This window comes from Eptatretus burgeri, chromosome 18 (genome assembly GCF_056783735.1).
Source record: "Eptatretus burgeri isolate ZD-2024b chromosome 18, Ebu_testis_v1, whole genome shotgun sequence".
NCBI classification, from domain to species: domain Eukaryota; kingdom Metazoa; phylum Chordata; class Myxini; order Myxiniformes; family Myxinidae; genus Eptatretus; species Eptatretus burgeri.
Window position 1 is genome coordinate 40,170,521 of NC_140978.1, and position 15,027 is coordinate 40,185,547.

At 51.2% G+C, this 15,027-nt stretch overlaps 1 protein-coding gene across 4 annotated transcripts in view; it reads left to right on the forward strand.

Annotated features, from left to right (window-relative positions):
• LOC147008949 (uncharacterized) overlaps nt 1-15,027 on the forward strand; it is an 82,742-nt gene that overhangs the window by 15,910 nt on the left and 51,805 nt on the right. For 2 of the 4 annotated variants that reach the window (XM_085864421.1, XM_085864420.1), the window contains one exon: nt 12,586-12,737. The exons of the other annotated variants lie outside the window; for them this stretch is intronic. In XM_085864421.1, the coding sequence (XP_085720547.1) occupies nt 12,729-12,737 (9 nt within the window). In that variant the 5' untranslated portion in view covers nt 12,586-12,728. The remainder of the gene's footprint in view (nt 1-12,585; nt 12,738-15,027) is intronic. 4 annotated transcript variants of the gene reach the window in all.

Below are 15,027 nucleotides of genomic sequence, written 5' to 3' on the forward strand. Positions count from 1 at the left end.
TGCCTTGTGGTTCTTAAACCTGATTTGTGGACCATGCCTGATCATTAAGTCCATGGCTTATATAATTATTCATCACATAAAGCCAATGCACCAAACTGTTTTTGGCAAATCATTTCTTGAAACAGTTGCATAGGCTATGCCTGTTCGGCATGAGCTTAGCAGAGCAACCTACATCTTCATCGGATAGGTCAGTAGTACGTAATTAATAAATATGCTCACGTTCCAATTTTTCTTAATTTTATAGGCCAGTCCACTCTGAAGAAGGAACACTAGTTTATATTAAATTGAGAATTTAATTATGTTCTTCTTGGTTGCAATGTAATCCTACGGACAAGTCATGGACTGTAGCTCAACTAAGCTCATGCCTAATAGGTGGAGCCTTTGCAATTGTTTAGCTCGAAGAGCTTTAACATTTAAATTGTTCTTGGCTGCTCCCAGATCTCTTTTGTGTACCACCGACAGGTTACTATGCGGCAGGCATTTCCTGTTGGTCAGGATGCATGCAGCAATCACTGACGTGGCACTTCCTTCCTGGTACCCACTAAACACATATATATATATATATATATATATATATATATATATATATATATATATATATATATATATATATATATATATATATATATTACACATACACAGACATGACAGAAGTAAATAGACCCCATGGTTTTAAAAGTTTATATTTATTTAACATTTGAAGAACATTTGATCCATTTTAATACATCCGCTAATATTTGGTGGACTTGCCATTTGCAGATTTCAACGCTTTTATCTTTTAGACATAGAACTAATGAGTTCCAAATTTTTCCTTGTGGAATTTCTGCCCAGACTTCATGCAAAAGGTTTAGCAATTCTGCCTGTGATGTTGGTTTCCTGGACTTTTTCCACACAGCTCGATCCAATACGGCCCAGAGGTGTCCAATGGGATTCATGTCAGGAGACCGACTTGTCCATGGAAGTCGCTTGATCCCATTTCTGTCCTGCCATTCTTTGATCTTTTTTGCAGTGTGGCATGGAGCTCCATCTTCCATGAGCAGTGTTATTTCTGACCATGTGACCAGTGGAGAAGACTGGGAGACATCCATCCTCAATGATAGAAATGTATATCGTAGAGTTGATGTTGTCAACACACTCCACAAGCTCTGACCGGCCAGTGCTCCAGATTGCTCCCCACACCATCACTGAAAAACCACCGTGTTTGACAGTTGTCTGCAATCGGTTCAAAGAGAACTCTTGACTGGGAAACCTCCTGTCCCATACGTGTCCACTGTCAGAAAATTGAGCAAATTGGGACTCATCTGAAAAAATTACTCCAAGGGTCTGGTGGCCATCTCGTCAGCCCACTTCTTTCTCCTTTGAATGTTGGCTGGTCTAAGAAGAAGTTTCCCCCTCGCCGCTCTCCCATAGTAGCCCAGTTGATGAAGGTACTGCACAGCAGTTCTTGAGCTAACTTGGACCTCCTCTGCAGCATCTGCTGTCTTGTAACAGGGAGTTTTCTCAATGGACCGCTTGACAGCTTGAAGACACCTTTCTGAGTGCCCAGATCGACCAGAACGGGAAGCTGTGGATTCCTTGCCTTCGCTGGTAAATTGCACAATCACTCGATTGACCATAGAAAACGGAATGCCATGGTTCTGTGCGATCTGATGCTGGCTGACTCCACCTTCTGATTGGCCAACAATTCGTCCTCTTTGAAAATTGCAAAGGTCGTGTGCTTCTCCGGTTCGAGGCATTGTTAATTGTCGTACACGACCCAGGAACTCGTTTCTGCAAAGAAATAGTTGAATATAAGGACAAATCACTGAGTAAAATTTGCTTTATACAGTTGAAATGAATAAATTTCAGGTGTCTATTTACTTCTGTCATATCTCTGTATATATACATGTTGCGGGGTGGGGGTCGGGTGAGAGGGCCACTAGTGGGGGGGAGGAAGCGATCTCGGCTCCCACCAGACTCCCCGGAATTGTAGGCTGTCGCACACAGATTATTCCGTGACGTGGCGGGTCGCTAACCGACTATGAACGCCAATAACTTAACCACGTGACCTAAGGTCCTCCGTCTATGCGTTAACCGGGTTACCTAATTAATCACGTGATTTAATTACCAGGGAACATGCCCTTGGTACGCCTTGTCCGAACCAGATCACTTTACCGGATCGGATGCAGCCGAGCGACACTGCCAAGGATGTACCGGCTAAAAGGAAAGGATCATTGAGAATAAAGTCCTGGCTCGGTTTGGATTCGGACCATGCTTAATCAATGAAGGAACAGACAAAAATGAGCTGGGAACATTTCTAATAATAATTTAATTACAAGCAGGCGAGGAAAGTTATGTGGTACAGTGAATAGTAGTTTTATTGTTGTGTGTTGCAGGGATAGGAAGAAGCGTGAGGTGTGACAATGTACAAGCAACATACAAATGCAGACACAGAGCAGATTTAAACCGAAATAATAATTATAATCTTCTGCAATCTTAACTTTCGAGGACAGGCGCCAGGACACACACACACACACACACACACACACACACACACACACACACACACACACACACCACAACACCCGATGAAGAGAAAAAGGAGGAGAGGAGATGAGGCTAACAGTCTCTGAATACCTTGCCTGATTGCCTGATCGTGCCACCAATACGTTTTGGGGGGATGCTCCGCTGGGCGATACCTCCCCGACAGCTGGCGTGCCGTTTCTTGCTTTGTGGCAATTTGTGCAGTTAGCGTCGGTCCAGAGAACGAGACATGACCGTCGGGCATGAAGGGAGGGACTTCGGTGGAGAAGGCGGAGTCTAGACTGAGTGGTAGGTGGGACCAGCTGGGTGGGTGGAGTCGGTGACGTGTAGGCGGAGAAGGGCGGAGAAGTGGAGGTGGAGTCACAGCAATGACGGTGGGTGAAGAAGGCGGAGCCGCAGGAGAATGGGAGGAGAAAGCGAGTTGGAGATCCAGCGTGTCAGCGAGAGAACGGCTTCGCCCTCCGCCTTTTATAAACCCTGCGGTGCGGGGCGGGAGCCACCCCGAAGCTATGCGTCGTCACCCGAATCGGGCGTTCTGATTGGCCCCGGCCCCCACAGAGCCCGGCTGCGATGGCCGGAAGCGGGTCCACTCCATTTCTGGCAAGATGGCCCCAAGTTGTGGGATCATCTCGCTCCGACCTGACGACATGATATGCATTGCCCCGCACCGAACTCTGCGACATGAATTGCCTTGCGCGAACTCCCGGACCGTGCCCTGACGATTGGCCGAGGGCCTTGCTTCTGTGTAGTGAAAAACAACATCCCTGCAGCCTCTTTAAGAGATATTCGTTCATATGCCTTTTCAATGCAACCGAAAATCTTATCCCAGATCATTGGAAACGTCAGACGATCATCTCGAGTTTGCGGCAGAGGTTCGTTCGAGGATATCGCTGTTTCCTCACAGCTGCGCTGTCGATGCTCGTGGTGTTGTTGCGGCTTTCTATTCCCCTCCCCCGGCTGCACGTGTTGGCCTCTGCGAGGACGCAAATTCGGACTTACCTCAGAGATAAGCAGAAATGAAGTTAGTGGTGTAAGCAAACCTAGCTATGAGATACCCGCAATGCACGTCCAACTTGACCCACAAGACAAAAGGGAAGGGGCTATCTAAATGTATATTAATGGAATAACTGTCTGGGGACCACTATATGTTGGACGCCATTGCCTTGGAGGCATGCGTTTCCTAGAACCACAATATATATATATTGTTGCGGTCTTCGCGCCCGCCGGCGTGCGACGGCCACGTAACTCGAATCGCGGCGCGTCGCCCACCGGACGGACAATCCAGTCGTGACCCTCTCGGACTAACGCCGGGAACCAGTCACGGGTGGACCTTTCGGTCTCACCGCGATCGAGCCAATCAGCCCCCGCGTGGGATAGGGTTGCTCGCCAAATTCGAACTACCTAAGTACCCACGCGGAGGGTAGACCGGGCGATCGCACCTCGCCGCAGGTCGACTTCGGACACGGGCCACTTAAGCGACCCGTTCCGTACTATCAGAATAACCGAGCGGTGTTATCGTCGACCTCGACGGTTCGATTAATTATCGGGCGTATTCAGCCCACTACCAACCCTTTACGTGAAGCAAGATGGGGATTCAATGGAGGAAAAGACGAAGCGAAGCGGGAGAACAGTTCAACAATAAAGCACGTTTATTCTCGGCACACGGGAAGCACACAAATACAATTCCACCAAATGCACACAAAAAAAAAGAAAACACAATTCCATTTACATAAAAAGCAAACATAAAAGTGAAAACACAGTGCAGAGCTAATTCCGACTACCGAGCACACGGCAACACTTATACAATTCTACTTCACAGACGGCGCCGACAACACATACCCAAAACCAAGGAAAAGAAATACCCTCAAGAATGAGGTAGGCCTGGGGCCGAGACCTGGTCGGGCCTACCCGTCTGGTGATGAGACGCGGAGCGCGATGGCCCCGCAACCCGCGGGCCTCGTGGACAGTGCCTGGCAGGGGGTGGGAGCGGGGCCCCGCGGTCGCACTATCTCAGCGCGGGGGAAAACAGGAGGGGGTTGCTGATGCTCGGGGTATGGAGGATCTTTTTATATGCGCGGACGAGCGTCTCCACCTCGGCCAGGTCGCGCTGCCGGCCTCCTCGGGCGCGCAGCTCCTTGCACGACGCGAGCACCCTTCGTCCGACTCGCCGCCTCTCCACAGCTCGTCCCCTCCGTTCCGACTCTCCTTCGCCTCGTTCCGAGCCTTTACGACTCCCTTCTTCCTCGTTCCGACTTCTTACTACGCCTTTTACTGACGAACACCGTCCTTTTATCCCCCGTAACTTCGCCTTTGACCCCCCTCCCTTTGACCTTTCAACTCGCTCCCCATTGGCCCGACAAAAAGTGGGCGTGAAGGCTTTTTGATCCACAAATTTGCATATATCGATCGCCCTGGGGGCGGAGCCAGATCGCCCCTCGCTCACCGATTGGACGGCAAAAAGTGGGCGTGTGTCGTTTTGGATCCGTTTTTGAAGCAGAAAATCCGTGGTTTTGTACACGCTGTTCAACGTGCGCCCTACACGAGTCAGCATCGGTGCCCATGAGTGGCGCGAGATGACGGTGATGCGATGGTGGCGAGTTGTGACGGTAAAGGTCGTGGCGGTTGTGGTGAAGCGCTGTTGTGGTTGGTGGTTGGTGTTGTGGTTGTGGTGATGACGATTTGTCCAAAATAAAGATAGTGAAAGAAAAACGGCTATCCTGAAGAGTCGCAGCACGTATAAATGACATGTATTCCCACTAGAACAACGGGTTTGGGCCTAACTACACATGCACTTACCGAGATACCTCACCTAAGGGACCTGAATGGTGGTTTGCGAATCTGGTAACCACAACACTACCTCCTTCCCCTTTTACAGACTCGTCCCGAGTCGTCAAATTTCGTGTGCCATCATGTGTAGTTTTCCCCTAGTACACTTTACCTACGGATCCCTGAGTGCGACATTCATGGTATTCGTGTCCCCAAAATAAATAACCTAAGGGCTGCGTAACTATCTAAACAAACTCACTCACACGGACGACTTAAATAAAATTGCCGGCGCTAAGACAAACATGCCGGGGCGCACTCATATGTACAGTACATCTTAACCTTAACTTACAAATTTTACACTAAACCATGGCCCAGGATCATTGAACTCTGCAAAAGAAAGCAGTTAGCAGGGAGCCAGGCTGCCCACATGCAGTCTCTGACTCAAACAATGCAGGTGACAGGGAACGTGGCTGGCTGCTCACACGCAGTCCAAGGCCTTCCTTTTTGAACTGAACTCAGTGAACCACAACGGTGCTTGGGCTGCACAACGCAGTCTCCGTGCCAGCTCAAGTGGCACACGCAATGAGCACAACGAATGGATGCATGAACACAAACACGGTGCACGGGCCGCCACTGCAGGCCCGTGTTGTAGCTGCCAACAGGGCAGTTCTTGCAGCTTGCAAACTGTTGCTTTCAGATCCTGGCGCACATGGAAATGAACAGGGGGGGGCAAAGCAAAAATTGAACGGGGCTGGTGAACAGGGGCAGTGGGCATGGCATGGCAAAGGTGATCAGGCAAACACAGCCCGCAGAAGAAGGACGCTGCAGGCAAACACAGCCCGCAGAAGAACTGGCCGGCACAGGCCTCGAAGAAAAACAGCCAGCAGATGAACTGGCCGGCACAGGCCTTGCAGCACACAGCTGCCGATGAAGTTGGCCGGCCTCCGCCTTGAAGCAAAACACGGCCAGCCGATGAAGTTGGCCAGCTCTTGCCCTTCAGTGGAGGTTGGTGGAGGGAGTGCGGTGGTGCTGGCCACTCGGAAGGCGGGCTCGGACCTCCCTACCTGTCTCCCTCCCAACCTATCGCCTTTGCCTGTCACTGTACATACCCACTCCCTTAATTTGTCAAACCCCAATTTAGCCCCAACTTATTTTTTTGTTGTTTTTATTTTTACTTCCCCTCTATAAATCGTCCCCTAACCCCCTTTATCGTCTTTGTTCGGCTAACCTATTCTGTCACCTAGCCTACTCCCAACCCCTACGTTCCCTTCCCAGAGGGGAACAAGGGAGAGCTAATGTCCTGTGTCGAGGCCCAATTCAAGCCTCAGAATGGCCTCCCCAGAGTTCGGCGATCTTAACACCAAGTGGGTCCAGCGGCCCACAACGACAGCGAGGGGATGGATGGTGCGGAGGGGTACATCTCCTAATCTACCCTAACCATTTAACTGTTAAACTACCCCGGGGCTTTCAACAAGCGCCTCTCGCTTAAACTGTTGGTTCTAACAACCCAGATTCCCGTCGCCTGTGTTGGTGTCCTTACAATTTCGGGCCTCGCCCCCCAATTTTCTCTCCGTGCCCTCACACGGTCTCCTGGCTGGGACACGTGGCTCCCTTTGGCAGGCACGACCCTCTGCCGAATCTCCCGCTATGGCACCCCCGGGCACTACACTGCCTCCGAGCCTACCAGCTCCCTAACACCGGGAGTGCCCCCATGGCACCTCCCCTGAAACGCACACGTGGCAGGCCGGCCTCCGGGCCCCTTTCCGAGGGTCACCCGTGCCCACAACACTGCCCACGCGGCTAATGGCGCCCCGGGCCCCCGCACCAAGCAGGCGCACCCGTGCCACTACTATCCCGGCCCCCCATGGGCCGCCAGCCTACCGCGGCCGACTAGCCTGGTGCCGCGGGTCGCCACTCAGCGATACTCACCTTTCGCAGCCACGCTCCCAAGCCCGTCAACAGGGCTCCTGCACCCCTCCAAATGGGTCTCGAGCCTACTTTCCCACCAACAGCAAAACGACCTCCATTTTTCAATTTGACTAACCCAGCTAACTCACTTTACTCTGACCCCGGGGTCCCTTGGGCGGGAGTCACTCCTCCCCCCAATCACTCATCGCACCATGCATTCCCCATTCACTCCACACACACAGACCCGCTGGCCTCACTCACTCAACAAGTACTCACCTCACAACCCACAACTCTTCAACACACACACCACTGAACTCTGCCATCCTTCTAACTACATCCCCTGACTAACTCGTGCTCCCACGTCGTCCCTTAAACTACAGCACGTTCCTTTTAACACTACGTAGCTAAACTACGTCCCCTCTACACATTCACAAGTCTGTCCATGTCCCCAAATAAATCATTTTATTTCCCCACCTAAATCTGGCTACAATCCCTCTAACTAATCCATTCCACGGACTCCATGAGGACTTACCCCTGCCCCATGAAGTCGGTCTAACTAAGCTAACCCTTCCCCCTAACTAGTTTCCATCCTGTGCCCAGGGCAAGGGGGTCTTTCACCCCTTGCCCAGGAATCCTGTACACCCGAAAGTGAGGCTTGCTTTTTTTTTTTTTTCATGCGCAGCACCTGCGCGGCAACTCAGAGCTCGCGCACTTTGCACCTGCCCGTGACGTCATGCAGCTGCACGTGTTCCTCGTCCCTCCTTGGACGGGACCATCCGGCAGAGATACCCCTCCTGCCGGATTCCAACCACACGTGCAGCCATGACGTCACCGTGCGCATATAAAAAAAACACAAAGCCACACGTCTCGAGGGTTCCCCACGCGAACACATGTGCCCTGCCCGTTGGAGCTGAACACACACGATCGCGTGGAGAACCCGTCCGGTCCAAATCCATTTACCTGCCTAAACTTTGTCCGTCCGCGGGATCGGCAAATCCACCGCGTGCGTTTCCGGACCGGGACTTCACTCTCGCAAGCGAGCACGTGGCGGTCTCGTGCGTTGCACAGCACGGACCGCGTGCTCACTGCTGGGTGAACCCGGCACGGTCCTCGAAACAACCACAGCCGCTACCCGGCTTTCTCTCCTCTGTCGCCGTCGTCGTCTCCATTCCACCCACGCACACCTGCGTGTTCGGCTACACAGTCCACACCATCACATTCACACCGGGAGATGCGGCTGCGTGCTCCCGCATGCCAACCGACATCTCCCTCACACTTCGCTCTCTCACACACACGGTCTCCCTTGCACACAGCGACCTTGCACACGGCCGTTCACTCACGCGTGCCTCACTACTCTCACACCGTGCCTCATCCACACACGCGGGGGCACTCACCCGCGGTACCTCACTCACACTCCGTGCCTCATCCACACACGGCGTGCTGGGAAGCACGCACTCTGGCACCATCGCCACCACACCACTCACACGTGGTGCCTCACTCATACTGGCCGTTTCACTCACACACACGGCCTCACTCACACACGGTGCCCCATCCACACCCGGCGTGCTGGGAAGCACGCACTCTGGCACCATCGCCACCACACCACTCACACACGGGGTCGCTTCCACACACGGTGCCGCACTCACACCTTGCACCACACACACAGGGACAACCACACTGGGGATTTGTGTCCCCACAAGGGTCTCCGGGGCCTCTATACCCCCCAAGCTCTCCGTGCACCCGTCCACAGCACTCGTCCCCTCAACCTCGCAAAAGCACGACCGAACTCACCTGGTCGTGACTCGCCTCAAGGGGGCATACTCCCTCCCTCGTTCCTGGAGGAGGCCATGCAGGTGCTCGCACCGGGTCCCAACACGCTCCGCGAGCTCAACCCCATTGGCCTCCACTACCTCCGTGTGTGCGTGCGCGTCACTTACCCCGTCTTCCTCGTGTAGTCTCTCCTCTATGGTTCCCTTCCCGGCTACCGTCACTGCCAACTCTTCACCCTTTACCTCCCTTGTCTCAACTATTATTTCTGTTGTCGTCACCTCGTGTCTCGTCTCACACGTTTTGGTCTCCCCATTTAATTTTTCCCTTTCGGTCATCGTCACGACCCTCGCCCAACACGTTCCACGAATTATTTTTTCACCCGCCTCCACCGCAGGCCTGTCAGCCGTTGCACCCCCATCCAGCTCGTTTGCTCCCACACGTGGAGTCGCCATTTTTATCTCCCCGGTCACGGCCTTCATGCCCGCCTGCAGGCTTCGGCCCATGTTCTGCGTCTCACCCCGCAGCTTTTTCATTTCTTCCCTCATTTGCTGTGTATTCGCATCCATCGTCGTTTTCACTTCATTTGTATTTGTATCCATCTTTTCGTTCATTTGTTTGTTCATGCCTTTCATTTCGTTTTTCATTTCATTTGTATTTGTATCCATCGTCGTTTTCACTTCATTCATTTGTTTGTTCATTGCCGCCAGCATGGCGCATAGCTGGGCCATGTTGGATGCACTCAGCTGAGCCGTTTCGGCAAAGGTTGGGGAAGGGTCTTGGTGGAGAGGGGGGGGGGAGGTGTCATACACCGCGGCCGCACCCACCTCGGGTCCTGGGTTCAGTTGGGCGAGTCCGTGTTCCTGCACAATCAACATTTCCTGCTCGGGGATTCCATCCTGGACCATGGACTCTACATTATTACACATATACATTTCTAATACCCCCGGCTCCCGCTCGCCTTGAGACGCCATCTTGCTTCTCGTGAAGGGTTAATTTCGCTCGCTCGTAATTTGGAGGGAATCGGGGGTCGCTTCTCTCACCCCTGGACCGATTCCCGTAAATTTAGCCGGAGACAGGAGAGCCCGTTTTCCTGTTCTCCGATACCAGTGCCGCGAGGAGGGCGATGAATTTGTATCGCACGACCTGACACCAGTGTTGCGGTCTTCGCGCCCGCCGGCGTGCGACGGCCACGTAACTCGAATCGCGGCGCGTCGCCCACCGGACGGACAATCCAGTCGTGACCCTCTCGGACTAACGCCGGGAACCAGTCACGGGTGGACCTTTCGGTCTCACCGCGATCGAGCCAATCAGCCCCCGCGTGGGATAGGGTTGCTCGCCAAATTCGAACTACCTAAGTACCCACGCGGAGGGTAGACCGGGCGATCGCACCTCGCCGCAGGTCGACTTCGGACACGGGCCACTTAAGCGACCCGTTCCGTACTATCAGAATAACCGAGCGGTGTTATCGTCGACCTCGACGGTTCGATTAATTATCGGGCGTATTCAGCCCACTACCAACCCTTTACGTGAAGCAAGATGAGGATTCAATGGGAGAAATGACGAAGCGAAGCGGGAGACAGTTCAACAATAAAGCACGTTTATTCTCGGCACACGGGAAGCACACAAATACAATTCCACCAAATGCACACAAAAAAAGAAAACACAATTCCATTTACATAAAAAGCAAACATAAAAGTGAAAACACAGTGCAGAGCTAATTCCGACTACCGAGCACACGGCAACACTTATACAATTCTACTTCACAGACGGCGCCGACAACACATACCCAAAACCAAGGAAAAGAAATACCCTCAAGAATGAGGTAGGCCTGGGGCCGAGACCTGGTCGGGCCTACCCGTCTGGTGATGAGACGCGGAGCGGCGATGGCCCCGCAACCCGCGGGCCTCGTGGACAGTGCCTGGCAGGGGGGTGGGAACGGGGCCCCCTTGGTCGCACTATCTCAGCGCGGGGGGAAACAGGAGGGGGGTTGCTGATGCTCGGGGTATGGAGGATCTTTTTATATGCGCGACGAGCGTCTCCACCTCGGCCAGGTCGCGCTGCCGGCCTCCCTCGGGCGCGCAGCTCCTTGCACGACGCGAGCACCCTTCGTCCGACTCGCCGCCTCTCCACAGCTCGTCCCCTCCGTTCCGACTCTCCTTCGCCTCGTTCCGACCTTTACGACTCCCTTCTTCCTCGTTCCGACTTCTTACTACGCCTTTTACTGACGAACACCGTCCTTTTATCCCCCCGTAACTTCGCCTTTGACCCCCTCCCTTTGACCTTTCAACTCGCTCCCCATTGGCCCGACAAAAAGTGGGCGTGAAGGCTTTTTGATCCACAAATTTGCATATATCGATCGCCCTGGGGGCGGGGCCAATTCGCCCCTCGCTCACCGATTGGACGGCAAAAAGTGGGCGTGTGTCGTTTTGGATCCGTTTTTGAAGCAGAAAATCCGTGGTTTTGTACACGCTGTTCAACGTGCGCCCTACACGAGTCCAGCATCGGTGCCCATGAGTGGCGCGAGATGACGGTGATGCGATGGTGGCGAGTTGTGACGGTAAAGGTCATGGCGGTTGTGGTGAAGCGGTGTTGTGGTTGGTGGTTGATGTTGTGGTTGTGGTGATGGCGATTGGTCCAAAATAAAGATAGTGAAAGAAAAACGGCTATCCTGAAGAGTCGCAGCACGTATAAATGACATGTATTCCCACTAGACAACGGGTTTGGGCCTAACTACACATGCACTTACCGAGATACCTCACCTAAGGGACCTGAATGGTGGTTTGCGAATCTGGTAACCACAACAATATATATATATATATATATATATATATATATATATATATACACACACACACACACACACACACACACACACACACACACACACACACACACACACACACACACACACACACACACACACACACACACACACACACACACACACACACACACACACACACACACACACACACACACACACACACTACCGGTTAAAAGTTTTAGAACACCACATATTTTTCCTGTTTTTACTGAAATTTAAGCAGTTTAATGTTTCAATGTACTCTGAAATTAAAGTACAGAACAAATAAACAATTACAGATAAAAAAGAAATCATGGAATCGTTTTGTTGAACAAAATTAAATCTAAATTTTTGACTCATCAAAGTACACACCTTTTGCAGATATAACAGCCGAACATACTCGTGGCATTCTTTCCGCAATTGAAATCAAATATTATTCGGAAAGTTCTTCCCAACACTGTTGCAGAAGTTCCCACAAATGTGTTGCACTTGTAGGTTGCTTTGCTTTCACCCTTCTGTCCAGTTCATCTCAAACCAGCTCGATGGGGTTTAAGTCTGGAGACTGTGCTGGCCATTCCATGATTTGAAGCCGACCATCATGTTCTTTTCTTCTAAGGTAGTTGTGACATAGCCTGGAGGTATGTTTTGGGTCGTTATGTTGCTGTAGGATGAACCCCTGACCAACTAGGCGTAGACAAACTAAATGCTGTGGTAGCCCTTTTGGTTCAGGGTGCCAGTCACTCTGTGCAAGTCGCCGAGTCTGGAGCCAGCAAAAGAGCCCCAGATCATCACGCTTCCTCCTCCATGTTTGACAGTTGGTGTCACACACTGAGGAACCATCCTTTCACCGACTCGACGGCGTACAAAAACCCTGCGTGATGAACCGAAGATTTCAAATTTTGACTCATCGGTCTGCAAGACCTTCTTCTAGTTTGCAGTAGTCCACTGGCGGTGCTCCATGGCCCAGGCAAGCCTCTTTTTCTTATTTTGCCATCTTAACAATGGCTTTCTTACTGCCACTCGACCTGTTAAACCTGCAGCTCGAAGTCTTCTGTTCACAGTTTAAACTGAGACTTCCTTACTTTGACCAGTGTTAAGCTGTGCTTGAGGCTGCCATCCTGTGAGCTGCCTATCATGCAAGCTGTTGACTCTCAGAAACTTGTCTTCTGATTGTGTTGTGGCTTTGGGTCTGCCAGACCTCTTCCTGTCAGAGTTTCCTCCAGTTTCCAAGTGCCTTTTGTTGGTGTAGGAAACTGTACTCACTGACACGTTGGCTTCTTTGCAATTTCTCTACAGGAAAGACCAACACTTTTAAGGGTTATAAAGGTCTGTCTGTCTTCCTTTGTTAATTGTCTTTTTCTCGCCATTATGAGAGCAATACACTACTTCCTGCAGGGAAATATTGTCCAAATAATGCTTCAGAGGGTGTAGCAACACAGTCTGTTCCAACACTGCTTTTTTATAGACAGAGGGTTTATAACTAACACTGAACAACAAATTTCAAAAATTTTTTTTTACTGGAGATGTGTAAAGTGATTAAGACTAATTTGGGTACGCTGATTTCAAAAATCATAACCGTTTTGCTGTATCACGTCAGGATTTTCAGGAACAGAAATATTCCCATTGCCTAGAAGTCAGGATTTCAATGAAATTTACATATGTCTTTAACATGTCTATTTCGTACAATTGTTGTTAACTTGTGTTATATTTCTTTCTTTCAGATAAAGATGAGTAGGCGTTCCTGTACCAATCATCCTGACAACTTCTGTTATGTCTGTGGTCGGTATACCAAAAAAGATCAACAGCGAAGTATATCTACAGCAGTGAAAATGAAGGCCGCCTACTTTCACTACTTCGGGTGTAAGGTGGGGGACCAAGAACAGAGCTGGGCACCACACATCTGCTGCACAAGCTGTCACACAACCTTGACTCAGTGGTTGGTGGGCAAGCGCGCGAGCATGCCATTTGCGGTGCCCATGATATGGCGTGAGCCGCAGAATCATCATGATGATTGTTATTTCTGCTGCACAAGCATCGCCGGCTTCAACAAGAAGAATAAAGGTCACATCAAGTACGCTGACTGCGTCTCTGCTCGTAAACCTGTGCCTCATGATGACGAGAACCCCGTTCCAACACCTCCAGCTGATCAGAACATAGCTGTAAGCAGTGGTGAAGAGGATGGTGATGATGAACCTTTTGAACCCGACACTCAAGAATCGCACCTTCTGAACCAGGGAGACTTAAATGATCTTGTAAGAGATCTCTCGCTGTCAAAGGCGAAGGCAGAGCTGCTTGGATCAAGGCTGCAGCAGTGGAATCTACTTGAACCTAACACCAAGATATCCTTGTTCAGAGCACGTCACAGAGACATGGCTGAGTTCTTTGAGATGGAAGACACGATGACATTCTGCAGTGACATCAACGGTCTGTTGAAAGAACTTGGGTGTGATCACGATCCTGCAGACTGGCGCCTCTTCATCGACTCGGGGAAGAACAGCTTGAAGGCTGTTTTGCTCCACAATGGCAACGAGAAACCACCAGTCCCACTGGCTCACGCGTTCGGCATGACAGAGACCTATGAGACTATGCGGCAGCTGCTTGATTCCATCAAGTACAATGACTTCAACAGGCACATCTGCGGACACTTGAAAGTGGTGGCGCTGTTGTTAGGGCTGCAGTCAGGCTACACGAAATACATGTGCTTCCTTTGTCTCTGGGATAGCAGAGACGACAAGAATCACTGGACGAAGAAAGATTGGGAAGAGCGAAAAGAGCATGTACCTGGTCGACACAACGTGAAGCATGTCGCCCTTGTCGACCCAGCCAAGGTTTTCCTTCCACCACTCCACATAAAGCTCGGCTTGATGAAAAGTTTTGTACGGGCAATGGATCTGAATGGGCGTGGGTTTTTATACCTCAAGGAAAAGTTTGGCAACACCTTGTCGGAGGCCAAGATCAAGGCTGGTGTCTTTGTTGGACCGCAAATCCGACAGATTATGAAGGACGAAACTTTTCCGACAACTCTAAACCCCAAAGAGCTGGCAGCGTGGAGGAGCTTCAAAGCTGTGACGGACAACTTCTTGGGGAACGAGCGCGCGGACAACTATGAAGAAATAGTGCAGCAGCTGCTGGAGTCCTTCAGGAAACTTGGCTCCAGGATGTCCCTGAAAATCCATTTCCTACACCAGCACCTGAACTTCTTCCCTGACAACTTGGGAGCAGTCTCGGACGAGCACGGCGAGCGATTCCACCAAGAA